General features: G+C 41.9%; 2 protein-coding genes and 1 long non-coding RNA gene across 7 annotated transcripts; all 3 read right to left on the bottom strand.

The window, feature by feature from the left end:
• Positions 1-1,276: 1,276 nt before the first annotated feature.
• On the bottom strand, positions 1,277-11,323 carry stx12 (syntaxin 12). Of its 4 annotated transcripts, none has more exons than XM_006631274.3 (11): positions 11,226-11,322; positions 9,250-9,302; positions 8,405-8,592; positions 6,462-6,531; positions 5,783-5,882; positions 5,493-5,630; positions 5,156-5,199; positions 4,583-4,688; positions 3,926-3,998; positions 3,402-3,484; positions 1,277-2,240 (listed from the first exon to the last, which is right to left on the bottom strand). In XM_006631274.3, the coding sequence occupies exons 3-11, from the start codon at positions 8,499-8,501 to the stop codon at positions 2,148-2,150; spliced, it is 804 nt and encodes a 267-aa protein (XP_006631337.1). In that variant the 5' UTR covers positions 8,502-8,592; positions 9,250-9,302; positions 11,226-11,322; the 3' UTR covers positions 1,277-2,147. The 4 variants fall into 4 exon arrangements, with proteins under 4 accessions (XP_006631337.1, XP_015204324.1, XP_015204326.1 ...); XM_015348838.2 differs by lacking the exon at positions 11,226-11,322 and adding an exon at positions 10,213-10,693; XM_015348840.2 differs by lacking the exon at positions 6,462-6,531 and having other exon boundaries at positions 11,226-11,323.
• Positions 11,324-12,356: 1,033 nt separating this feature from the next.
• On the bottom strand, positions 12,357-20,738 carry LOC102682771 (tRNA selenocysteine 1-associated protein 1). Of its 2 annotated transcripts, none has more exons than XM_006631406.3 (9): positions 20,610-20,738; positions 19,235-19,332; positions 18,566-18,665; positions 17,996-18,048; positions 17,491-17,622; positions 16,412-16,531; positions 14,963-15,128; positions 14,456-14,489; positions 12,357-14,241 (listed from the first exon to the last, which is right to left on the bottom strand). In XM_006631406.3, exons 1-9 carry the CDS (start codon positions 20,631-20,633, stop codon positions 14,105-14,107), a joined length of 864 nt encoding a protein of 287 aa, XP_006631469.1. In that variant the 5' UTR covers positions 20,634-20,738; the 3' UTR covers positions 12,357-14,104. The 2 variants fall into 2 exon arrangements, with proteins under 2 accessions (XP_006631469.1, XP_015204343.1); XM_015348857.2 differs by having other exon boundaries at positions 14,963-15,134; positions 20,610-20,737.
• A 1,878-nt stretch (positions 20,739-22,616) lies between these two features.
• On the bottom strand, positions 22,617-25,694 carry LOC107077520 (uncharacterized). Its single transcript, XR_001478545.2, has 4 exons — positions 25,527-25,694; positions 24,906-24,941; positions 23,787-23,804; positions 22,617-22,992 (listed from the first exon to the last, which is right to left on the bottom strand). It is a non-coding gene; the product is annotated as an uncharacterized lncRNA (long non-coding RNA).
• Positions 25,695-26,838: the final 1,144 nt, after the last annotated feature.

The raw sequence follows: 26,838 nt of genomic DNA, 5'->3' as shown, positions 1-26,838 counted from the left end.
AGCCTATAAGACTGATTTATAATATGCACTGCATATGAGATAACAGAAGACCCTCTGTAGCACAAGGTCTACTACCTTGAGAAACATCAACAGCAGCACAAAAAATATTTAGTGGCATCACATGAGAAACTAGACATTTCCATTGCTGATCACAGGGCTGATTTACTTATCGGAACAACAGCAGCCCGAAACTTCAATGTTCTAGATTCAAACTAACAAAACTAAAGCACAAAGCAAAAACGTAAAGCACAGCTGCGCATTTACTGCTAGAACCTTTTCTGCCTCCACATGGGCAGCTTTGGATTAGAATCATTCCATACCTTTTCTCTGTGGCTACATACACTGGAAAGCCATGCACAATGAGCATTGAAGAATGTGACTCTAACTGTACCTAATGTACCTACTGTACCAGAACAGTAAAAACTGGGGAACAATTTAAGTAGGGCAGCCAGTGGTGTGCATCATCCCAACATCTTTGATGAACTTTCTAACAACTAGAACTTGGGGACTAAAATGCAATTCCAAAATGAACTCAGCTAAGCCTTGCTCTGTGGCCCAAGGATGGCTGATTCTCCACTCACATCCCTACCCCACTGCTAATGTTTCCCTCTTGCAGAGGCCAGACAGTCTACTGAGCTACAGCACCAGAGGCCACTTAAGGCCAACACCAGACAAAATTAATGTGATATTACACCTCAAGGGACGATATCTGACAAAACTTGGAAAAACAGAAAGGCAAAAATAAAATAAAACCCTTTCAGAGAAGCAGGCAAAATACACTTCTCCTTCTTCAAGAGGAACGGCGTTAAAAGAGATCTATCAAAACCGTCTCGATAGAATTACCATGACAGCAGCGACCTCTAGTGGAGATACCCTCTCTTTATTCTTGCCAGAGCCCTCCACCGGTGCTGCAAGACAATCTCTACCTAAGGAACAAAAGGTTTATTCCATGCTGAAAAGAGAAGAAAGAAAACACAACGTTTCAGAAGGCCCCCACGGCCGAAACTTTGCGTTTTCTTTCTTCTCTTTTCATGCATGGAATAAACCTATTACTTGTACCTTTGCAGCCTACACATGCTGATGCAGCTACCCCCCTGAACTACTTCAATCTCTAACTAATACCACTGTTCGCAATTGACAGTCTGCACGTCCTATTGAATGTGGACATGACCTTTTATTCAGAACACAAGTCAGAGTGACACTTGCTCTTCAGGTGCTCCTTAGAGAGAGTGTTTAAAAGCTAAGTTAAGCTAAGTAAGATAAAAGAGAAGCCTGCTTGAGACATTAATGTTATTTTACTTACATTTTGTAATCATAAAAAAGGCAGCATGATAATTGTACAGCAAAGAGATGACAAGTAGGCATCATCACTGAAACAGTCTCAATCTGAATGGATGTGTTTGTTCAATTCACTAACAACTGTAAGACCCACAAAGTCTTATTCGCAGTATTTCTTTTGTTTGGTGAAGTATGTTACAAAAAAAGTCACAAACTTAATGAAGCAAGCACAACTGAATCAAAAGATGCACAACTCCCAGAAGTTATAATACTTTAAAGAAATATTATTGCTTTCAAGCGAATGAATGGGATTCATTATTTTTGTTAATTACAGTTTTCTATATTTTTAGTAAACCACAGGATAAATATTTGCGCTTGTTTTCTCTCTGAATTCAGGGGACGCTAAAGACAATCACCCAATGTACTGTGCTGTGCTGACTGCGAGTTAAATATGTACATATACATTGAAAAAAAAAACATTGTGGCAGTATAATTAAAAGTGAACAGATGCAGCCTTGCATGAACTCATACACATACATAGTTTGATTTCAAAATACAATAAAGTACAATTTAGTGTTAGTGCAGTAAATATTCTAGAATCGAAGAATCAAAATACAGGAGAAAAACATTGTATAATTACAGTCTTTGTTTTCTTAATTATGTTATAAATACAGTTGACATACTTCTGAAAAAATACTACCTTGTCTTCATGTAGACTTCTAAACTTTTTTAATCCAATGGAAGTGTGCCTTTTTTTTTGCACTCATTTAAAATGCATCAGGACAGTTCATTCTGCACCAGTACACCTCTAAAATTTCCCCTCCCGCTTTAGAAATCCAGGTTCAAAGACAATGAGGAAAAAAAAGTCATCATTTGGAAGCTTGCCAGATGATAATACCCAGAATTACCACAACTAAAGAGAGAATCAGCGCCAGGATACACATCTTCTTACGGGACTTTTTCTGAAAGACAAAGGCAGTGCATTTTCAGACTTTTCTCCAGCTCCCCTCCAAAAACCAGAGATAATTTAATGTATTTATAACTGTCATCCTGGAGGGAGGGGATTAGCACATTCCTCACAGTGTGCTTATTTTTCTTTTTTTTTTATAAAGTGAAAGGAATGAAAGGATATTACAAACCAAATCTGTCCATTCTTGCCTGATGTTAACACAGAATCCCACAAACTAGCTCTTCGCAGCATTACTGGGTAGTTCGTTCTGGTGTTTAATCATTTTGATCATTTTGTCATTCCTTGTTATAAATCAGGATAATTTGTGCCCGTTATTAAACGCACCCTCCTCTGTAAAAGGGGAAACATGTAGCCCATGTAACACTGGAGGCACAAACCCATGACGAGTTACAGGGAGTCTTCCGGTTTACAAAGCAGGCAAATCTCACGACTCAATCAATTGCTGCCTTAATTACTCAACATGGCATCATTGTCACTAGCTAATCTATGACAAATATAGATCACCCATCAAATCTATAAGTGGCATAGATTGGTATCCGACATAGCTGTCAGAGGCTAACTAGGGTCAGGGTAAGAGACCTCTGCTCTGTAGAGGGTTCTGAAAGAGGTCGGACAGAATGAGCCGATAGTTCACTTCAGTACCAATTCCTCTGTGTCCTGCCTTTCACCTCCAGGCTCATGTGACTCCTACTGTAAATCATGTTAGGTGATGTAGAAGCAAATAAAGGTCTAAACTGAGACCACAGCAGTACAGACCTGCAAGTATAGCTAGACCTGCAAACGTAAGGGCAAAAGCTTCATTCTGAAGCCTTAAGATAAAAATATTTGTCACATTGCTGCAGTTCACATTATACAGGAAGTGGTAGAGAATGAAAAAAAACCTGAACAACTGTTTGATTTGAGGCCTACTGGTGCCGCATCAGTAACTTTCTAGATGCCAGTAAGATAGGGTATTGGGGTCTGTAATCTTCTCAGACTTTTCCCCATTTAAAAATGCCGGGCCAGACAGCAAGCCAAACTAACATCTCTTTCACACGGTTACCGATATAGGTTTCCTTAAAAAGAAACAAGTGTACAACCTAAGCACCATACCAGCATGGGCACATGATTACTCATGCAATGCATTAACTGCATGGCTGCAACAGTCTCTCACCTGGTAATGCGATGCCTGGTGTAGCTGATCAGTACCCCGCTCGACAAGGACCTCAGCACTCTCCACATTCGCCTCAATGCTGTCTGTGAATCAGGAAGCAGAAAGACGTCACTGGCAATGATCCGTAGCAGATGGAAAATCACACGGGGAATTTCTGTAGTCGTCATCAAAGCTCTGCGACAATATGATCATAGGGCTGGAGATTTCTGGGAAGGCATCAGAATGGCACAGAATGATAAAGCTGAAGAACAGGGAAACCTGTATTGAATTTCCAGCAATTTATGAGTCGAAAGGAAAGCGATCCAGCCTTGTTCACTTCTTTGTATCCGAGTAATCGCCTATAAGGGATGTAAAAGCAAAATTCCGGTACAGTTAATCCTTTGTAACCCTTTGTGCCAACACCAAAATGAAGTCCAGTGCAGTTCAGATAATAACTCACAATGCATTTTGACGGCTATAATATTCCTGTTTTGTCCATTTATTCAGATTCTGACATCAAAGACCCTCTATAGTGCTGTGCTTACCTATCATTTCACCCTGGTCATGTATCATTACAGCGAGGTCTTTGAAAATCTGGTTCACATCCATGATGTCCGACTACAACAAAAAAACAAAATAAAGAATAAGGCTCGATCAACTGATATTAAACACTGAATGCAGACATGTGGCACAGACGCAGCTTATGAAAATGTGCATCAGGGCTCCGTTTTTTAAAAATCCACGATTAGGATCGGGCGAATTCTGGATTTTGCTTTGTAGTGGGCCACACACTGGTGGGATGATTAACACAGCTGTCCCACAGCTCCGCTACCCTGGGTTTGACTCGAGCTTGGGTCACCCATGCGTGTGGAGACTGCACATTCTCTCCCGTTTTGTTCCTTCTCCTGGACATCCAGTTTCCCAGCATGCCGAGACGTGCAGATTAACTATGCCTGTCTACGCTGAGCTGTCCCAGTCAGAAAGGGGAATTCATACCTTGGGGGTAATTAGCAACATCGGTCCTGGCTATGGAACAGCTAGAGAAACAGAACCAAATAAGAGCAACGGGTCAAACTGCCTCCTTTCTGATCAGAATGCCTGAAGCAGTAGTGGGAGGTGATCAGAATGTCTGAGCAGTGGTGGGAGGTGATCAGAATGTCTGAGCCAAGGAGGGGAAGGGCGTAGGTTTCGGGGGGTCGCACCTCCAGCTGTCGGATGTTGGTTTCTCTCTCCTTGATGAGCTCCAGGTCCTCCTCGGTGATGGCAGCCTCCTCAGTCTGGTCTTGCGTCTGGCCCCATTCATCATTGCTGGGGGGACAGAGACCGGGGAGCGCAGGCACAGGTGTCAGCATGGAGCCCCCACATACAGGACCCAAGAAAAGACCCTGAGAAGTGCGGGCTAGCACCCACAAATCTCTGTTATCTGACGCTTAGAGAAATAAGGATCCTGCACTCCTCCATGGTTATGAGGCAACTAAAGCAATTAAAATAAATCAACTACTATACCCTCACAGCCCTGGCTCTTACATTACAGTCATTTTTTTGCGACATTCTGGTATCAAATATAAAATAAAACTGTTACAGCCACAGGTTTGGGAAGTTTTTGAAAATAAGGAGTTTCCTTCATCGAATGTTTTGTACGCTGCCATCACACAAGGCTCCATCCGAGCAGGTCAGTGTGTAAAAAATATACAGTACAAGCACACTGTTGACAAGGCAAGACCCTGAAGGTGAGGGAGTTAAAATACGAAACGGCTTTATAGTTCTCAACTTACGTGTCAAATGACACAAGCTGTTCGTCTCGGTTGCTATCTTCAGCCTGCAAAACCAAAAAGCCAAAAGAAAAGCATAAAAAAAAAACAAATAGCTTCAAACTTCAAACTGGAAAAATCATAGGGTTAACAACACTTCTGACCCGCGCTACCAAAACCTGTTAAAAGGAAAAACTGGAGTTCCTGAGGTCCGGACCTGCACAGCGCCGGCCAGGTGACGGCGACACTCGCTGTGCAACCTGACAGCCGGAGAGGCAGTAGGAAGAGACAGTCAGGGCCAGGGGAAGCCCAGAGGAAGAACAACCAGGCCTGAGCGGAGAGCGGCCTGGGCTGAACGTACCGAGAGGCGCGAGCCGGCCCTGGCCCGGGCCACGGACTCCTTCTCCTTCTCCGCGGCGCGCCGCTGGACGGCCTGGAAGTTGTTGAGAGCCGCGGAGAAATCGTTCATCAGCCGCTCCTTCTGGATCTTCTGCTGCCGCTGCAGGGGGGAAGAGGAAGGGTTGAGCGGAGCGGAAGGCGAGACATTTCTCCAGACGTCCGATCAGCCCCATCTTTTTTTTTTGAGGGCCTCTGGACATCCATCTAGTGGTGCCAACCCAGGCGCCATGAATAAAAACACCCCCCACTCACCTGCTCCGAGGGCGACAGGGGCAGCGGCAGTGAGCCTAGGTCTTTCAGGTGTCTGTTGGTCTCCTTGGCCAGCTGGTTCGTATAGTGCTGCAGCTGCTGTCTGCAGAAACAGGCAGATCGAGGGTTACACTGCACAGCTGCTGGCTCGCTCTTCAGGCCCGGCCCTGAGGATCACTCTCATGCCAGTCTACAATCAACAGCGCCAAGAACTGTGTCCGGGGGGGGGGGATAAGATAATGAGATTCTACAAATCTGTTACTGTTACTGGAACTCATATGGTGAAGTGCCAGTCAGTGTCCTGTGCTTCTCACGCCAGACGCTTCCTTTATGCCAAGCGCCTGTTCACATCGCCATATTCAAACGAACGAAAATTAAAAGATCAAGCTCTCAACGGCTGGGCGAGTTCAATTATTAGAACTGAAATTCAATTCATAAGTTGAATGGGATTTTGATAAATTCACAAAAGAAGGATGGCTTAGTCTACCAGCAAAATACCCTAATGTGGTCATCTAAGGTTTTCTCTTCCAGCGCAAACCTGAGCCTGATCAAACGGGATGGTTTGGAAAGCACTGCACATCTGAGTTCTCTCTTTAACGGTGTGCGAGTTTGGTCACAAACGTCTGCTGCCCAAGACAGGAGTAATGTAAGAGCTTCAGCACTGCCCAAGGCAGAGACTTACAGTTTGTCCTGCAGTTCACTGGTGTCCTGTCTCGTGCCCAGCTGGTTGACCATGGCTTTGATCTGGCCAGCTGTTGACCACAATAAAAGAGCAGGGATGAATATACAAGAAAAGCTGAGAACATACATACTGTACTCATACATCATATATAGAAGACCATTAAAGTCCAGTCCTGAACAGCCCCTGTCCAGTTAGTCTCATAGGTCAGCTGACTGGAAACACTGGTAGGTTAAGCCAATAATTAAGCCAATAATCTCTTTAATTATAACTGAGGATTGAAGACTGCTGACCATTTTGGTGATCTCTTAATTACTTGATCTGACAAATTACCTGCTTAAAATTATCATTAGGAAAGTATTCCAGGTCTTTAAGAGAAAGTGGAAACAGAAGAACCTTACCAGTCCAAGAAGGTTGCAAATTTACCCTATTAACAGCACACAGCATCCACTAACCACACAGACATATGAAATAGAAACAAATGATAACTGACTTTTCTGCAGAACACGTGTGTGTGTGTGTGTGTGTGTGTGTGTGTGCATTCCAAACAGCGGTATTTCACCACCGACGTGTTAGTGAAGCCTATGGCTCAAATGGATGCACAGGATTAAACACGTTTAGTTATTTATATCCTGGCATGCTGTAACAGTGTGCAGTGCGTAAGCAGTGCACCTGTGAAACACTGGTCTTTTCACCAATCATTTCCCAAGCGTAGATGCTATGCAAACATTTTCAGTGTTTCATAAATACAAAACATCTTCAAAAGAGAGACAATACAGTGCATACACCACTTTCACACCACAGCCACCACTATTTAAAGAAACTCACACTGATGTGCTTCAGCTGAAAACCAATGATCACGAAATTCATGGTTGACAAGCCTCCTGTAACAACAGGTGCTCCAGAACACAGTCATTTCCAATTTCCGGACTACCAGAACATTTCACTTCTGTTTTTTTCACAAATTTAAGCAAATCTTGTTCTGTTATCAAACCAATTTTCACACAGCCGGTAAGGGAACTGCAGAACGCAATATTGTGGGCATCCCCTTGTCAGAAACAACTGAACTGATTGGTGGAAATAAAGCATTTCAAATGTAAATGAAACTATTTTTGAATGCAAGTGTTTTTATTTATTTAGCAAAAAAACTCAGATGAAGGGCAGTAAAAACAGTAAAACAATAAGACAGAATAGAAAAAATTATACCTGTACAATTATTAAAAAGAGAACAAAATACATGAAAAAAGGAACCAAACAATAATTTAAGAAAAAGACTAAAAACGATAAGAAACAATAGCAAACATATACATATGCAAATGTGTACACACACTGGCATGCTAGGAATTATATTTTTTATATTTGCAATGTTTATAATAATCTTTGTTTTGGGTTGGCATTGTGAATAAGGTGGTGAAAAAAAATCATTAGTATGAATACATTCTGGCAAAAACTTTTTCCTTAATCTTTTTCCAATTATCCGGGTGGAGGGAGATGATCATTTCTTGAATTCAGGGTTGCGGGGGAGCCAGAGCCTAACCCAGCATGCAATGGGCACAAGGCAGGACTCACCCTGGAATGGACACCAGTCCAGCACAATGCACACACATACCCAGGCAGACACCAGGGCCAGTTTTCCCGGAAGCCAATTGAGCAGTATGTTGCTGGATTGTGGGAGGAAACTGGAACACCCGGTCAGAAACCATGCAAACACAGGAAGAACGTGCAAATTCCACCAAGACAACACCCCAGGTCCAGAATTCAACGCAGGGCCCCTGCACTGGGAGGCAGCAAATGCAAACTATTGCACCACTATCCTGCTCATGATCTTTACGCCTTTTTGCTTTCTAATGCCCGAGAGCTCCAGAAGTTCTATGCTGAGCTGTGCAGCGTGTCTAAGCCCGACAGCGAGGGGTCGGGTCTGTGGTTCTGCGCCGGCTGACACTCACTGTTCTGCGTGATCTTCTGGATGTTGGAGCTGCATATCTGAATGAGCGTGTTGAAATCGCGTGGCTGCGAGCGGTAGGCGTCTCTGCCGTGTGACATGGTGGTAGAAGGGGGGGGGGCGTGGCGTCAAATGCCCTTCGACAAAGGACCAAGGAGGGGCAGAAGGGACAGGCCGCTCAGCTGCTGCCACCTATGAGAACGTTAAAAAAAAAATAATCAAATAATGATCATCCTACACTTTACCATCAGAACACTTTGGCATGTTTGTCTTTCAATCATTCCTCAGGTACTGCCACAGATGGGACTGTCAGCAGTCAGGATCTACTTATCTACCCATGCCTTTCCCTAGTGTGGAACATGGAAAGGAAAATAAACTGTCAGTGTTGCACAGGGGCTGCAGTCTGACACCGTTCCTCAGCACCTAGCTGCTAATATGCTTCCTCTGCACACTGCTTGGCTATAAGCATTAAGACGCCTTTGCTAAATCTCCAAATACTGAAGCAGTCACTTCCAGTAGAAATGTCAATCGTTGCAGCACAAGGTCATGCAGAAGAAGACATCACAGCCGAAACGCTGCGTTTTCTGTCTTCTCTTTTCAGCATGGAATAAACCTATTACTTGTTCCTTTGCAATAATAATCATACTATGTTAAATACAATTCTTTTTTTTTTCCTCAAAAAGTCACTGCGTTCGGAAACAACACCGCCTTAACGTTGGAACGTTGAAAGGTTTTAACAGGCTCAGATTATATTGGCCCCCGTTCTAATCTGGCCCTCTGGTAACTCTGAAGATTTCCCATTGAAAGGAGCTGCCTCATGTTTTAGTGCAAGAGGAATTTGATATGAACCTGGAGAGCTCAGCAAGGCGTACAGAAATGAATGCGTCTTCTCCTGTCAGCACCTGAAAGAAAATACACATGGCAGTCAATGTGCAATCAAGACTGAAGATACTCAATGGCAACCAAACAGAAGAACAGAAAAACAAATGCACTGGAAAGGGCCTTGAACTCTAAGATTAGGTCATGCGATTGTTCATTTTATAAGTTTGTGTGTTTTTAAACTCAAGACACCTGTCATTACCTGTTTCACAAATTCAAAAGATGAGGGCTGATACAGGAACAGAATGACTCCACTATCAACAGAGTTTCAGGGTTACCGGGTTTAAAAGAGAACAACTCCATAGGCAGTTCACTTCCTCTTGTGTTGTTAAACACTCAAGCCTGGTCTTGAATTAAATAGCAATTAAGTCCCAGTGGGCTACAAACTCATTTGTAACTGCATTCCACTTTCATTTCATTGAAATATTTTTTTAAAATAAATAATACATTTTAATAGATTATATTATGTAATTACACACTTTCAAAATTAATTTTCCTATCACGGTTATTTTAAACGCAAACAGCGCTTAAGATTGAAACAGAAAGTTATGCATGAGATAAACTAGACGATGAAATCGTCTAATCGAACGGCCTGTCATCATTTCTTCGATATTTTTAAACCGCCTCAAACGTTCCTTAGGAGGCGTGGTAGCTATTTATCTCAGATCGTTAACGGCGAGAAAAAAAAAGTAATGAAGCGTCATTTTCAGTACCATTTAAACTTGCCACTAACAAACGCACACAGACTCGGTCTACGAACGACGCCTCTGAGTAAATGTGAAAAGGAAGCCGTGATTTACTGTAGCGTAAAAAAGAGTAAATTTATAGCATGACATTACACAGGTCAGATGCCATTTTAACATTTGCTTAACAAGATAAAAGAGATCAATTTAAGGCTGTTCCCAACACTGTAAATAGGATCGTGCTACATACCTCCGGTACTAGCAACAACAACCTATACCGCTTTTATCCCAGTGTTACCAAACGCCGTTTTCGCTTGTTTGAACTCGGACACAAATTTGCAGGAAGGATGCTTGCTCGCCCCACCGCGCATGCGCGTCGCAGCGATTTGACAAAGGCGCAGTATTTGGCAACTAAGTCGCTCCACCCTGGGCCCTTAAATTCGGGTGACACGTTACAAAACAAACACGAAACGGTTCTGAAGTAGTTAATATGTATGTGCCCGCACAGTTACGAGTTCATAGAGAAACGTCTCGCTGATATATCGGGGCCTGAAGTATCCATGGACATAAATGCTGCAGCGAGAGATGACCCAGTTTAGGACAACACGTCCGTTTGCCGGACTGTGATGCGAGATGTAGCTAAACTAAGCACACAGTTATTTGCATTATGCTACGAGTGTACAATGCCCTGCGCCTTCCAGAGTGAGTGCCAGTAGTGCTCTACACGGTTTGTGAAAAATATAAGTGCTCAATTTTCTGTCCGTCGAAACAGTTTCGATTTTCCCAAACCGTTTGCAGATCTCTTTTTACGGTAACTAGCACACAGGTCTTCTCCAGCCCTTATCAGGGCCCGTTCACTCTTCACAGCTGCAATTGTTTCTAGCAAACGAGGACAGCCCTGATCGGCCTGACACCAAGAGCGCAGGTTTTGTTTTCAGCGAGATCGCACTTCCCTATTCAGTACAACCATATGTGCAACTGTTCATGAATTTCCTCTGGGACAGTTTTCAAGTTTCGTTTTTTTTTCATTTAAGCATTAAAAACGTGTTTCTCAAAGTATATTAAATAACCACCGTACGTTACTGCACATTTTCTCTTGTTTACATGCACAGACGATAGAAATCCGGACCGCTGACATCCCTCTCAAGAGAAAAGATTAAGCTAGCCGATTTGCATAGGTGAGCACCGGGCTGGTATAAACAGTCCTAAACCGATTCTTCTCTCCAAAGGCATGCAGTAATTTGATACAATTTAAACTCTTACTTGTCCGTAGAGCTCAGTTTCAGTATGACACTGACAGCTTCCTCTCTGCCTCTCCAGAGCGGTAGACGCTACGTCACAGACCTGACCCTGAGATTGGAAGGTGACGTCATTGAGCCGGCCGGCTATTTCAATTTAACCAGTTAAGGCAAGCAAGTGAAATACAGAAACATGACATCTTTCCGTGGCGGCTCCTATTGCTCCTATTGAGAGGGATTTACCATCCGTCTAGAATGCTATAATTCTGTGGTATAATTCCATAGTGATCCCAATAAAAATAAGGCTTTATGAAGGTTTGCTAGAATCTCATTCGTATCAGATTATACGAACCAACGGACAAATACGCGCCTCACTGACAAATGCAATCATTATTTTTGGAGCTAATGTGTACTTGGATCATGTCAGAAAGCCTGGCTGTTTGTGCAACAGTACAATCCGCTCTCTCCTGGTGTGCAGTACTACGCAAAGGCTACAAAATCCTGCCTTTGCTGTCGAAGAGAGCTACGATGCACCCTTTACATGCTCAAGGAGGATGGAAACAGCACGGATTTCCTGTAACCAGGCCTCTCTTTCAGACCCTGGGCAGAGTTCCAGGTGTCTTGTGACTTTCACAGGGTTCCTAGTAATTGCAAAGACCCTCTCCTCTCCTCACATGATGTCCGAGAGGGGAGGAAACCGGCTGATATGAATGAAAGTGTTGTAGGGTGTAGCAAGATGGCTTTGTCCTTTTATCATCTGCCTACAGGACCTCAGTTTCCTCAATAGGTTTAGCTCATATTCCAGCTACTTCACTCCTTTTTAAAATTTCAAAATCCTTTCAGCCCACCAGAGATCTCAGCCTGCTATAGGCTATTTAAAATGAGCTATTAGAGAAATACAGGGCTATATCTCTGGTCCTTTTTGAAAAAGACTCAAATATTTGACCTGTAGTATTTTGGTTCCTACAGCCATACATGACATGCAAACCAGAATAAAAAGTACAACACAAATTGAATAGTGTTCTAATTGCTAGTATCTTTTTGTTATATCAAACCATTCCGGAATTCCTTCATTGCAGTACAGTACACATTTAGAAATAGCACTGCAATTTAAAGAATGTTAAGCCAACCATTATGCAAAAGGAGACGATACTGATCAATTGAAACATCTTTATTAAAAATATTCGTAGTAAGCAAGACACAATTTAATTATTTTCTTAAGGATCTAAGACATATACATGGGAGTCTTAATTAACATTTCTTTACTGATGCAGCGAATATTGTCCTGTACAGTATATTTATTTGCTCACCTTTTGTGATCAGAATGATACGGTTATCATCACAGAACACTCTACTCTCTTCAGATGCCAAGAACAGAAGAACACAACTACACATTCCACATTCTGGCCTTTAAACTGTTACTGATGCCAATTAAGGAAACAGAGGAATTATAATAATATTATGCCCCTGCCCCATACCCAGATCAGGTCTTTTGGAGAATTTCTCCCATTAGGATATGTGTACTATAATCAGATTTTGGTCTATACTTGAAAAACACATATTACCCCCAAGGAAGAGGTGTAAATTATGCTTATAGATATTACAAAATGACCTACAACAAAATGGACAATGCTCCATATTAAGCTGTATTAACAAGGGTTTTATGTACTATTAACAATCTATTTACAACAAAATGAGGTTCTGTAAAATGTTAATATTGTCTATATGCACACCTTAATGTTTATACCAAGCCCAATTAAAAAAAACACCATTGATTATACATTCTGTAGAACCTCAATTTAAAGTAAATAGATTATTAATATCCATTAAACATTAACTTACAGAACACACTCTAAAGAGTAATCTAAACATATCAAGACCAACCAACAGGATGAGACTGAAATTCAACACCATGCGCAGGACATAAATTAGTTCAATTTTTTAACTGTACAAAAAGAACAGCGTTGATCATGATCAACTAAGCTCAACCTTTAAGAAGAGTGTTACAGCTGAAAAGAGGTCTAGCTGAAGGCAGTCACGCAGTCTAGACACAGGAAGAGTAAATGAAAATGTTGCTTGTGCCTCTCCCAACCAATGTGCTTGTGACTATGCCAGCACTGAACCAGAGAATCAAGAACATAAGACAGTGCCAGTAAGACACAAACAAGAATTTGTTTTCGTGCAGAGGAATACTCTGTTAAAATGGTTCTCCACTTTCTCATGAAATCACTCATTCCTGTTTATCTAGGACAATAAGTAAAACCCTTCCTTGACCAGTCAGTATATAAGGAATCCCTTGCTCCTTTATGCTTAAAGCAACACATACACAACACATGAATTCTGAAACATCTACATAAGTACAATGTACTTCTACATTGCAATATTTTTTTTAACAATGGTTGGGACTGTATCTCTAAAAAAAGAAATTCAGATACCACAGTAAGCGGTGCTGTGGTTTCAATCTAAAGACCTAAAGATGTTAAAAAAAAAACACCTTCCTCTTTCGATATGTAACTATGTCAACAAAAGCAGACAAACTGGGATCTGGCATAAGGTCTAACTTTAGAAGCCTCAAAGTCACATTACCATAGTTTGAAGGGCATCATATAAAGTCATTAACCAGTATCACACAGGTTTTTTCTTAAACAAAACACACTTTAAGCATGAACTGTACCCCCAGGCATCCGTGAAGGACTGTTCTGATGTACTGTTCACCTTTTAGTAATGGACTTGCCCTGTTTCTGCTTAGGTTGTTGAACAAAGAGCAACCTAGCTTTCTGTGTTGTTTCCAGGGGTGTTAATTGATGGTTCTTGCACTTTGCCCGTTAGGCTTGAAGAATGGGCAGTGCAGCTGAAAGGGCCACAACAAATTCAAAGCTGTGCTCTGATAGCATGCATCCCGCACTAGTATGAAACTGGAATTGATGAGGAAGCAGAATCCAGGGGTTGCCAGTGACAGTCCATCAAGGCATCATACAGCTCCTCACTCTGATCCATGAACTGTCTGTTGGCTTCAGCAACATCCATCTGAGGGTTGGGATCTGAAATTCAGAGGCAGGTCATGTGAGACAAAGGGACAACCAGCCTGTGAAACATGAGCAAACTAGCCCGGGGCCTGTATGACTACCTCCCAAATGAAAACCCCCAAAGTACATGATTCTTCAAAAGATCATGACCGCTTTTTAAAAATCTTGCCAAGGTCAAGCTGTTAAAAGAGAATATCCGCTCACACAGAAAGAATTAAAGAGAGCATACCTTCCAGATCGTCATCCTCAATTTCTTCATAAGTCTGAAAGCAAAGAAAAAGGAATGAACTAATGAGAATGTAATGTACAAATTCCACACAAGTCATTCAGAAGCAGTAGGAGAGCTTGTGGGCTCAAACTGAGCTGTGGCAGTGGTGCTACAAAGCAGAATGAGAGCATAAGTTAGGCAGCTTTCCGAGAAAGAAACAAAACTCTTACTCCCATTCCCCATTATATGAAGATAAACAAGTAGCCTACTTGAGTACATCATGAGAGGCTATGATATAAGAACATACAAATGCTTACAAAAGACATTAGGCCTTTTGGCCTATCTAGTCTGTGTGGTATTTAGATAGTTTTCTTACAAGAGGCCAGACTATTGACTTCATTAACAGTTATGGAAGTATAGAACGACCTACCCACCTCTTTGGGTAAAGAAGTACCACCTGTAAAAATCACCAGTTCTTGTCCTTGTTTTGCAAAACGTAGAGAACACTGATGTCAAGTTGTACTGTACCTGCATGGTGCTCTGAGTGTAGCCATAATGAGGATAGCTGTAGCTGTAGCTGCCCGTGTTTTGGTCATAACCCCATTGTGTGTAGTAGTTGAGGTACTGCTGATAGTATGGGTTATAGCTGCCATAGGAATAAGACTGGTCATAGCAGGCATCCGATGTGATCCCCCTGTTGCTGAAAGAAAAAAGTAATTAATGCAAAAGGGCATTTGCTGGTTAATTGTGACTGCTGACTTGAGCTGAGCATTAGTCCAGAATAAAGGTGTTGAAAGCTGGACAGCTTCTGACCATAAAATCTCCTTAACTTCTCTGACACACCATACAGCACGCAAAGTAAATTCAGAAGCATTTCAAGAAAAAAGTAAAAAAAACATCTTACTGAATGCTAAATCCCTGGATCTGCCTTTCTCCAGGGTATTTATCACGCTCTGAAACACATGATACCACTCTATTAGCCCAACCCTAGTTACTGTCTGGCATGTGGCAGAGAAATATGTCAAACTGAAACTAAAAGGATTTTTAGTCTCCTTGGTTTCAAAATGGCTCTTTTTTAACCGGTAATTACCTGTTCACTTCTCTACAATGATCACAACAGGAAATACATACCATTGCAGATGTATCTCAAAGCTGTATGAGCTATAAGAACACTACAATATTCAGAATTTGTATGACATTCCAAGCTCTTCATTTCATTTTGGACTACAAATACGAGCCACTATGCAAGCCTAAGGAGTTCCTAGCCTGGAGAGCATCGCTCACATTCTACCTGTTACAGGATATTCCAGATTGAAAAAAATCATTGGGTTTAGTTTCTTCCCTGGGAACCTTTTTCCATCAGACATGGTAATGTCCATACCTGAGAGAAATATTGCTGTTTTCCCACAACTATCCTTACTGAATGACAACTCTTCACTGCAACTCTCTATTTTACAGAGCAGAATTTGGCTCGCAGGTACTACAGCAGCCAAGAAGATAACAGCTCTGTGCTGGCAATCTTCTGGATCCTTTAGTCTTCTGACAATTTGTTTCTGGGGTTTTCAACGGCCCACAGTGCTGGAATCCAGGCTGTTTGCTTCTTCGAGTCTGAAACTGAAATTACAAATCTTCTACTGAAGTCTTTTCACGTAGTTTCTCAAACTCTTGAGATTTCCCGTTTTGCTAATACTGCTCTTTTATTTCTCTTGTCTTGTACTGGCGTACGTTCCGAGCCCAGGGCGGTGCGGCCCTCCTGGGTGGGAGTGGAAGGCACAGGGACCCGGGATCGGGACTGGGGCTGGGGTTCAGGGATTCAGTTCGCCACCGGTGGCATGGCGGTGGTCCAGTACCACCTTCCCTCTGTGGCAGGAGGGGTACCGGCTCAGGGAGACATCCTTGTCACAATCTCTGTTTGGCAACGTTACTACACATGAAAAAAAAACGTTCACAAAAACAAAACAAAACTCAAGCACTTACGGTTTGCTTACGGCCTGGCTGAGCCGCAAAGGCTTTCCTCCGAGGCCCACAGCCCCCTGGCACTCCTGCAGAACACGTCTCTGTTCCTGCTCGTCCGCAAAATGCACAAACCCGCAGCCCCTGGAATTCATGATCGCCCAGGTCACCTCAGGCACTGCCAGACCATCAAATAACACAGCACCAGAGGGAAACTAGTCTTTCCCTGCTTGAGTACAACACTAACTATACTCAAGACATTATGATTTTGCCCAGTGGTCAAAACTGCAGGTCCCTATGTGCACACATGGGAGTTCTGTTACTAAGGACACAGTCGTAAAACTCAATTTGGCCAAGATATCCCAGGAGCACACTGGGTAACAGTGAAAATGAGAACGGTTTTGCAGGGGGGATTGTGAGAAACAGTCCTCTGTATTCATTCATTTTCTGTCATCAGGCTGGGAGGACACAAAGGTGGGGGCAAAAAGTGATGGAAAGACAATGCCACACAGACTGCTTTCGCAGATGGTACAAAAAAGAGAAAAGAGAAAAACAAACTGTCTCCATAGAGAATGTTGTCCACCTGGGCAACATTCTAAATTTATTGTTTGCAAAGAGACAGACATTGGTTGTATGTCAAATCGTGGAAAATAAATAAAAGACAGAGATTGCCTTGTCAAAAAAAGCAACAGTGATATGTGAGGAAAGTCTTTCTACAGGTTCTTAAGCATATGAACAAGTAATATAATTCTATTTAGGCTTCTTGGGTGTTCTCCAGAAAACAGTCTTTTTTGTAACAGATGAAAACCCATTTCTGAACTGTGCTGTGGCTTCTTGCATACCCTACATTATTTCTGCCTGTTTTGTTTTTAGACACCTATAGCCTCCTTCACAGATCATTCTACTGTGACCATGTCAGCCAAAGATAAGGGGCACAGTGTGCTGCTGTGGGTTGTGGTGAACAGAAAAAAAAAACTCGTAGAAGTGCATTTAAACTGAGAACCGCAAACCTTTAATGCACAGGCCTGTGAGTTTACTGACAGGTAATTATACAGTTTGCTCATCCAAGTTTGGTTGCTGTGTATTTGGTACCAAATCCTTACCTGGAGTTGCCCAGATGGTCCAGTACCACCTTCGCTCTGTGGCAGGATGAGTAGCGGCTCAGGAAGAATTCATATAGCATCCCATCATCCACTTCGGGGGTCAAATCGCCAACAAACAGTGAGAAGTCAGGGCTGCAGGTGGGACACATGATTCCAGCATTGAGAAAAACAGGCAGCATTCTCTGAGCAAAGTCAGAGTTCAGGCAAACTGCTCTTCTTTTTTGTATGAAGGTGTGAACACATCAGTACAACTAAAAATAAACCACAACCAGAAATATCTGTTTTCAGAAAGAAAGGCCTGTCTAATCTGAATATCATTACTATTTTCTTTGTTTATATGAAACCCTGGTTTAACACTTATTCACACACTATATGCATCTAAGTTTGCAGGTCCTAGAGATTTACAAAGCTTTTTGCGCAACTTTGAAGATGAACATGTCTCTGCAGCTCACAGGGTCTACTTGGTAACATGCAAGAAGCAGCCAAATTCAATCTACAACTTTACCTGTTGTCCATCTGTTTTCCATAGCTCGCCCGGTTTAGCTTGAATCTTTTGGGCTGAAAAACAACGCACAAATTAAGCAGCGGTAACTTCATGTCCATCATGTCCATCCATCAACTATCAGTCATTTCCATCCAAATAGGAAGGCATCTTCAGAGAAGTGATAACCATGACACATCACTGAGATGTCCATCAGCCCATGAGGTCAGAGAATAACTGAAACTATCCCTAAATGGGCAATAGCCAGCTATATAGATGAAAGACATAAGGAGATGTCTTTCATACAGATGGAGAAATAAGGATTGAAGTCCCTTGTGAAAGGATACAGCTCCACTGCCTGGAAGAATTAAACTCCCAGACTTCTGATATCAGAAAATCAGATGACCATGAGTCATCACCGGCTGTCTTAAAACTTATCCGACAATGTCAATAGTAAGTTGAAGTCTTACAGGCCTATTCCAGAATCCCTGCAACATTTCACTGATGATATGTGTTCAGGGATCATTTTTAACTCAGCAATCTGAAGAGCAAAAAAGGCCTTGACTAATATTGGTAAAGAACAGCAGGACGTACAGGTGTGGCTCCAGGGATCGGCTTGCCATTGATTTTAAGCAAACACTTCTCAACTTGCGCTTCATCTCTGAGCTCTATAAAGCAGTAACCCGCTCCACTTCTGGAAAAACAAAAACGAGAACTGTAAACCCATGAACACACAAGTCAAATATTTCATGGCCCAGTTAATTCAGGGCTGTAGGTCATTGCATGTCATATGACACTAAAACCACTGTTCTTAAAAGGTACTCTTCACAAACAAATAACAATAGCGAGAACTGGTGCTAAAATCCAGGACAAAGAGACAGAGGAAAAGTGGGAGCACAGGATGGTCACAGAAAGCAGACAGCCCAAGGCTAAACAAGAAGACCAGAGAGGGTAAAGACAAACGAATGTGCAGCTCATCACGGGGAAAGAGATACCACTATTTTGCATGTTCCCTTTAGACCCACAAGGGTTAAGAAGATCCAAAATCCAACAGGCTCAAAGAAAGCTCTAAGTGAGCCTCTTTTACTCACATGCGCATTGGACATTTCACATCATGCAAAAGAACCAATCTTAAATATTGACGTATGAAGGAGAAAGGTGCAGGAGAGCTACTTCTAGCTCAGAAAAGTCTTAGCCGGTCTGTACATTGGCCCTTTTTCACAGGCACCGTTAGACGGGCCGAGACTTCCAATGTGATCTTACCCAGTCATCCTGTTGCGGATGATCCTCACCCCAACAATGAGCTCCCCCATGGTGGCAAAGGCACGGGAAATGAACTTCTCATCCATATATGACTCCAGCTGCGCGAAAAGGAGACGTCAGACGACTCACAGAAAGAAAAAAAGAGACACGAACCCACACACAGCCCAACGACGCTGGCGGCAAAAGTTCAGGCACCCATCTCCTGCAGCAGGAGCAAACTGCCTGACTGCAATCCGTAACACTTCGGGGTCACAGTGCGACAGGGTCACGTCCTGACAAGAAATGGCAACTTGAAATGACTTGCTGCATAAAAGCAATCGATGCAAACAGTTCATTGATCCATTTCCTAAGAGCTTCTTCTAATTCAGGGTCGTGGGGGGGGCAGAGCCTATCCCAGCAAGCATCACAGGACAGACACACACACACTCACACTGGGGCCAGTTTTCCCAGAAGCCAATTAACTGACCAGCATGTCTTTGGACTGTGGGAAGAAACCAGAGCACCCAGAGGAAGCCCACATGAACACAGGGAGAACATACAAGCTCCACACGAGAGAGCACCCCAGGTCTGGATTCGAACCCAGGATGCCAGCACTGCAATGCTGACCTCTGTGCCACCCTCAAAACAGTTTGTTTATGCAATTTTTTTGGGGGGGAAATCAATTAACACTTTATTTCATTTATAACTAACTAGAGTTATTAATGAATGGAGTAGCAGGAAGTTACAGTTATGAAACAATGTACCCGTATAAAGCTAGGTAGTTATTTTTTGTCTCTAATAAAAATTCATACATATTAGTTATTTCCCATCTCCCATCTTTAACAAATAAGGCCTATATTGGCCACGTATTAGTTCTTTGGTGTGTTTCTGTAACAAAAACGTAATCCCTACCTTAACGTAAGCAACTAGCCCTTAACAGTAAGCATTTCCATGAACCAATAAATTCGTTTTTAATCGCATTTTTATTTTTTATATTATTACAAGATCTTTTTATCTTGTAAGGACGTTATACTCGTTTACAAAACAGCGGGTTTTGCTGTAGCTTTTTAACTCTTATCCCAGGATATCCTAAATACAGCATGGACTCATCAACGACAGAATAGCGCAACAGAACAATAGCTTACACAATCGCGAAAGTTAAATAAACGTTAAATAGCAACAAAGTAGTCTTTATGAACTGAAAGGCAACAATCAATCAAAACGTAAGCTTAATTATTTGCGATTATTTATTTTCCCAACTCGTAAATAAGGCAAACATTACTGCTCACAAATAATTTGAAGAGTCCGTTAATATTTCATTCTTTGATAAACACATGCACACTTCAGGAAACATATTTACTACGCCCACAGAAGAATAAACAAAGATGCGACTCACATTTCCCATCCACAAGCAACTCATTTTTCCCCAAATAAAATAGCCTGTTCAATGTAAAACTTAAGACGACGTACTACTCGCTGTCAAAGTTCACATCAGTACGTTCCTCTAACAACTTTTCTTCCTGCTCCTGTTCCAGAAGAGACGGCTTTATCAATTGCGCCCCCTGCCGCCTAGGAGGGCAACGTCGCTACCTTTTCATCAGATCCGCGTTAGAAAAAGAACTGATTGGTAGATCGTCTATTTTTCTAACGCGTTCCTTAAAAATAAGAAGCCGTCTGTTTCGAAATATAATATCGCATACAATATTTGAACTATAAGGGTTCCTTGGTGGAAAAATAAATCTGTTCCTGCAAATATACACATAATAGTCACGCTAATTAAAGATACTGTATTTGAGTGAAGGAACGACGAACTGAAAATATATGTTTTTTGATTGCATTACTCCAATTATTTTCCACTTGGAGCACAGTGCTGCTCTGGACCAGATATTAGGAACCTCCCTTCAAATCACACAAGTTGCAGCACTTAGAAGCAGGAATTAGAGGCGTTTTTCTTGCAGGAAAGTCTCAAATCGAGGTTTTGATGAGTGCGATTGTGGGTGAGCACGGCTTGTTTCATCAGTGCTCAGTAGGGGTGAGTGGAGATTACTCTAGGCAGAGAATATAATGGACTCAGCTCCCGTGTTCACGAGACAATGATCGAACCCCAGACCCTGACCGAGTAGAGTAGTTTATTGCCATATGCACAGGTACATTGGAATTCCTAATCGCGCTGATCTCTCTGGACAAACACAGTACAACAGACAACACGACACAATGTAGACAACAGGAACAATAAATATATTGCAGGTGCAGTTGTGTATTGAGTCTGAGGCCCACCGTTAGCTGTTGTTGAGGATGCGTACTGCAGTGGGATAGAAGCTGCTCTTGAGTCTAGTGGTCCTTGCTTTAACAGTGCAGTACTGCTTGCCAGAGGGTGGTGGGAGAGCAGTTTGTGGCCAGGATGGTTTGATTGGATCCTGAATGATGGATTGGGCTTTGTTGCGACAGCGGATGGTGTGGATCTCACCGATTGTTGCTAAATTGCATCTTATGATCCTCTGTGCCGTTGCCACAACCCTTTGTAGTGCATCTCTGTCATGCACGGTAGTACTGCTGTACCACACAGTGATGCCACTAGTGAGGACACTTTCTACGGTGCTGTAAGAACATAGGAGAAGTCACAAATGAGAGCAGACCATTGGGCCCATCTGTTAAAGATCCAAGGGTATCATCCAGCTGTTTCCTGAATGAAACAAATCCAACAGCATGGCAGCTTGTTCCACACTCCCACAAGTCTTTGTGTAAGGAAGTGCATGCTACTCTCGGTTCGAAATGCACGTACACGTAGCACAGGAACCAGGTGTGTCCTCTGGTTTGTGGTTCCCTGTTCATTCTGAAGAAATCCGCTGGTTTCTTTTGTGTTGGGTGCCTTTGGGGATATTTTTGGAACACCTGTATGGCTACAACATCTGCTTCTGGCAGACGAATGCTTAATCAAACAGAAAATGGGCTTCACCTTGTTCAGTTCTTTCCCCTTGAAGTATTTGCCGGATAAACAGCGCTTTGAACAGTGACGTGTGCAGATCATCTGGGCTCACCTACCATTACATCCTGACATCCATAACCACCTCATCCAATTCAGGGAGCCGGAGCCTATCCCAGCAAGCAATGGGCACAAGGGAAGGTACACACATAAATGCCCACACACCACAGTCAATTAACCAGAAGCCAATTAACCTACCCGTATATCTTTGGACTGTGGGAGGAAATACCTGCATGGCTCTTCCTGAGGACACCCTGTGTAGTTTCACTGTGATAATGTTGCATACTTATTGTTTGTGACCTGCTTTTTCTCATTTGTTGTTCTACACATTCCACAGTGCTTTGAGGTATCACTCTAGAAATGAATTTGATTTATAACCATAACCCTTCACGATCATCACTGAAAGAACAAGAGACCATATAGTGCCAAGCCAAAAAACGTTTATTGTTGTAAGAAAATATCATTCCAATCCGCTTCACAGAGAAATGCAATTTATCATTTGCAAAGAATTCGCTAGTATGCAGAGGTACCTTAGAAACATTCACTGTGCTGTTCCACCAGCACTCCCGTACAATGAGGTCATCACAAAACAACAGAAGTTTGTATACGTGCTCCTAAGCAGATGTGGTTCTGTATTTGGCAGATAGAGAGTCTAAAGCAGATCCTTTTCCGTCTGGCAGTGGCCGGTCCCTGGGAGGCAGGCCCGTCAGAAGAGCTTGTGCAGCAGCAGAGGAAAGAGAGTCCCGGCCAGCTGCAGGATCAGAGGGGCAGCCAGCGTGTCCGCTGCGCCTGTCGGCTGTCACGGAACAGCAAAAGACATCAAGTGCTGAGCTCCAAAAGCTCAGTGAACCTCCCCACCAACACACACGCACACAAACGATGAAACCCACCACATTCGTTAGTGCTGCGTTCCTGCCGTTGAAAGTAGCGGTTGCGCCGCTTTCGTTTCCGAGATTACTTTTACTTTTACTTTGAGCGGCACAGACGGGCACAAACGCAGCACTGACGAATCGGACCGGTTCGATTCGATTCTCTCCTGCGCCGTCGTTGGGGGGGGCCGAGTGAGGTCACGGCCCCAGAAACAATAAGGCGCTGTATCTCGGGAACGAAGGCTGCACGAACGCAGCGCTAACTAAATCGAGTTTCACCGTTTGTGCTGTTAGTACTGGGGAGCAACTTCACTGAGCTAACAAAACTATATGAAAGGGCAAGAATCATCAATAGAGTAAACCGGACAACTATAAATCGATAACGCCCCGTGTTCCACAAAGAAGCGCCACTGACACACGACACTCGTATACAGTATACACAATGTCTAAGGGTAACATTCCCTGGTTTGCACTGAATTAAATAAATCATTCACAAATGAAAGTAAGCAGTGCTCTCTAGCACTTTTTATGATTCGTATGCTATGTATCTCTACGACACTGCTACGGTATATATAACACAGTCCGAGTGTAACAATCTCTGGTGTGCACTGAATTAAAACAATCATTCATTTAATAAATATAATGCTTATTAAAACAGGATGTTTTCTTCACTTCGGCTCCATATTCCTTCACCAAATATTAGTTTCACAACAAGGCCTACCTTTTCGCTAGAGGTTCTCTGAAAATAAGAATGAAAAACAATAATGTTAATGGAGATACTGTGAAAAGTTTTTTTTTTAAAAAAAAACTTGGAAGTTGTCAGCTGTTATGAAACAGAGAACTAGAACGTCTTAAAAAAGACACTATATTAAACAATATTAATATTATTTAATTAGCTGACCATCTACCGTTTACTCCGCCCACACGCAAACAGGCAAATTCAACACCAGGTCAGCTCAGAGCTAAAAAAGCTTCAAAGCCTGACGGCTACAAACTGATTACGGCTCAAAACGCCCGAAGTTTCGAAGAGAAACGTAATCCGTACCACTGCTGTCATGACACTGGTATATACAGAGCCCAAGTCTAATAATTCACTGGTTTGCACTGATGGATTAATACCCTCATTCATTGTTTCCTTTTTTTTTAATTATATAATGTTAGCATGCCCAAAGGGGTTGGGCAGCCAGTTGACCTTGGACCCCTAGAGGTTTTTTTCTTCTCCTTACTAAGGAGTTTTTGGTTCCTCCCCTCTGTTGTCTTCTGGTCTTTTCTGTTCTGTATTCACACCATGTATGGTCACTTGCTTTGTTAAGCGCCTTGGGGCAACCTTGTTATGAAAGGTGCTATATAAAAATAAATTGAATTTAATTGGAAAAAAATACATTGTAGTTTATATATTGCTTATTCAATAAATACAACACAGGACATTTCCTTTACTCTGGCTCCTTATTTCTTAATCAAATATTACATTTTAGTTTCACAACAGACCTTGGATTATCTAAAAATAAGTATAAAAAATAATGTTAAATTGGGATGCTGAGAAAAATAAACTGTTAAAAAAAGTTGAAAAGCTGTTATGAATCATAATTCAAAATTCCTTAAATTTAAAATAATTTGCTTCTAAGTAGTGCGAGTTAGTAAATTTTATTTTTTAAACTAAATTTCTCTGGGATTTATTTAAACGTGAAACAACGGGTAGCAAACGCTTTGCGACTTTATCTTTTAAAGGCGCATAGAAAATATATATTTACTACTATTTACACCCACAGAAACAGGCAGCAGGAAAGACGAATTCTAAACACCACAGACGAGAAAACCCAAGAAATCAATTTATACATACGTTTGGTTGTTTTTCATGATTTGTATTTGCTGTTACCTGTAAAAGGTAAAAAAAATCAAGATAAATTCAAACTGAAAAGTATGTTTCTATAGTGTTCATCTGAAAAAAATCGCTGCTGCCATGTACCGAAAGACATTCTTATTCATTATTATTATTATTATTATTATTATTATTATTATTAAAAGAGAAGACGGTAAAATAAGTCACCGCTAGACACGCAGTAACTTTGCGTGGAATCCAACACTTGATCCGAAACACAAGAACCTGTTTCTCGTTAATCACACGAAGTTACAGATAGATATTGATGGTTTTTTTCTGAAACAAAAAGGGAGCCAGCTCTCGGAACACCCGCTATTTGCTGATATTGAGCAGGCGAATAAACACGATTGTGCACGGAAGCACACGGAGTAAATGTTGGCACATTTAACTTGACTTAACACATTGTTCACATTTCTAACCACGCATATTAACATACGGAGTCTTTGGATTATATTCTAAATGCACCACAGAACTAGACAATACCAGAGGTGTAAAGTAACACTATACCAAAACTATTTAAATACTTTCTCTAAAGAAAATACAAATATTGGCTAACTGTCTACACGGCTAAAGCATTTTTACCTCCACAACAGCCAATAATACCATCAACGACACAAAAACGAAGAAAACCAAACGTCGGCTCATGGTGAAACGATGTCTGCTCTCCGAGGACTGTTAATAATGATGTTCTGTTATCTGTTTTCCCGCTGAGCGCTTTTGCTCTGCAGGAAGGGTGTATCGTGTGACGTGATCTCACAGGTTTGAGCGCTCAGTCGCTTATTTTGCTAGCACGTGTAAAAAAAGCAGAAATAAAAACTGAAACGTTTTTATTGAGGTGATGATGGAAGCATGGAAGGATGCAAATACGGTATAAAGACAAACATCTGTCCACTTAGTGAAGTGCTGAGCAATGTAAAATTGCAAAAGCACCGAGAAATGTGTTCTGCCAGGCTTAGTCTTTTTGAGGTGCTGACCATGCCTGTTAATTTTTTTAAAGACTGCTTGTTCTGAACACAAAACTACTCCTGTGAGGAATTTGTGCCGTAGAATTCGCAGATAAATAAAATAAATAATTTTTTCGAAAAAAAATGACTGACATGCTGTAAAAGAAAACCAAGTTTAACTGCGTGGACAGTGTATGCATCCTGTACAACGTCTTTGATTGAAAGCAATATTTTCTGTCACGCTGCCATCGTTAAGAATCACAGTGTTTCATTAGAAAATACTGTTGTTATTTAAGGTTGTTGGGTGTGCTGGAACTGTTATTTAAGGTTGTTGGGTGTGTTGGAACTCCATTTTAACTGGTCTTATTAACATGACCTCTGGAACAATTAACTACTAAGCTTGGCACGTGTCACTCAAAAAATACAAGAACTATAATCAAATTTAAAAACAAGTAAGCTCTACCGTCAACAATCACGACAGAACATAAAACAGCATTCGAACTTAAAATATTGTATCGACCGCGGTACGAAATGGAGGAGGCGTGGGACTCAGGGAATGGGGCTGAACAACACATTTATTAACTCGATTCAGGAAAGGTACACACTCAAGGACAGGGGTTACAGCGGTGCACCTACACTAACACACACACGAAGGGAAGAGACTGTATCTCAGCCTCCGTCCCACTATATACAGTCCGGTAGTCCCCAGGTGCTGTTCTCAACCCGCTCTGCGTGGCGCTACATTGTAATACATGTAACATGTTTCACGTTCTTTATGGAATTTAAATACAGTTTAAACCCCACCCCAAAAGTACTACAAGAGGGAGTATTATTAAAACATTTGACTTATGAATATGAAATTTACCCAAGATGACTAATAAATTCCTTACTGTATAAATAAATGTTCTTTTTTCGAATTTCCTCTTATATAGGACAACAAAATATCAAAA

Source organism: Lepisosteus oculatus, chromosome 11, assembly GCF_040954835.1.
Source record: "Lepisosteus oculatus isolate fLepOcu1 chromosome 11, fLepOcu1.hap2, whole genome shotgun sequence".
Taxonomy (NCBI): Eukaryota; Metazoa; Chordata; class Actinopteri; order Semionotiformes; family Lepisosteidae; genus Lepisosteus; species Lepisosteus oculatus.
The sequence above is the reverse complement of the archived record's forward strand: the minus strand, read 5'-3'. Positions and strand labels throughout refer to the sequence as shown.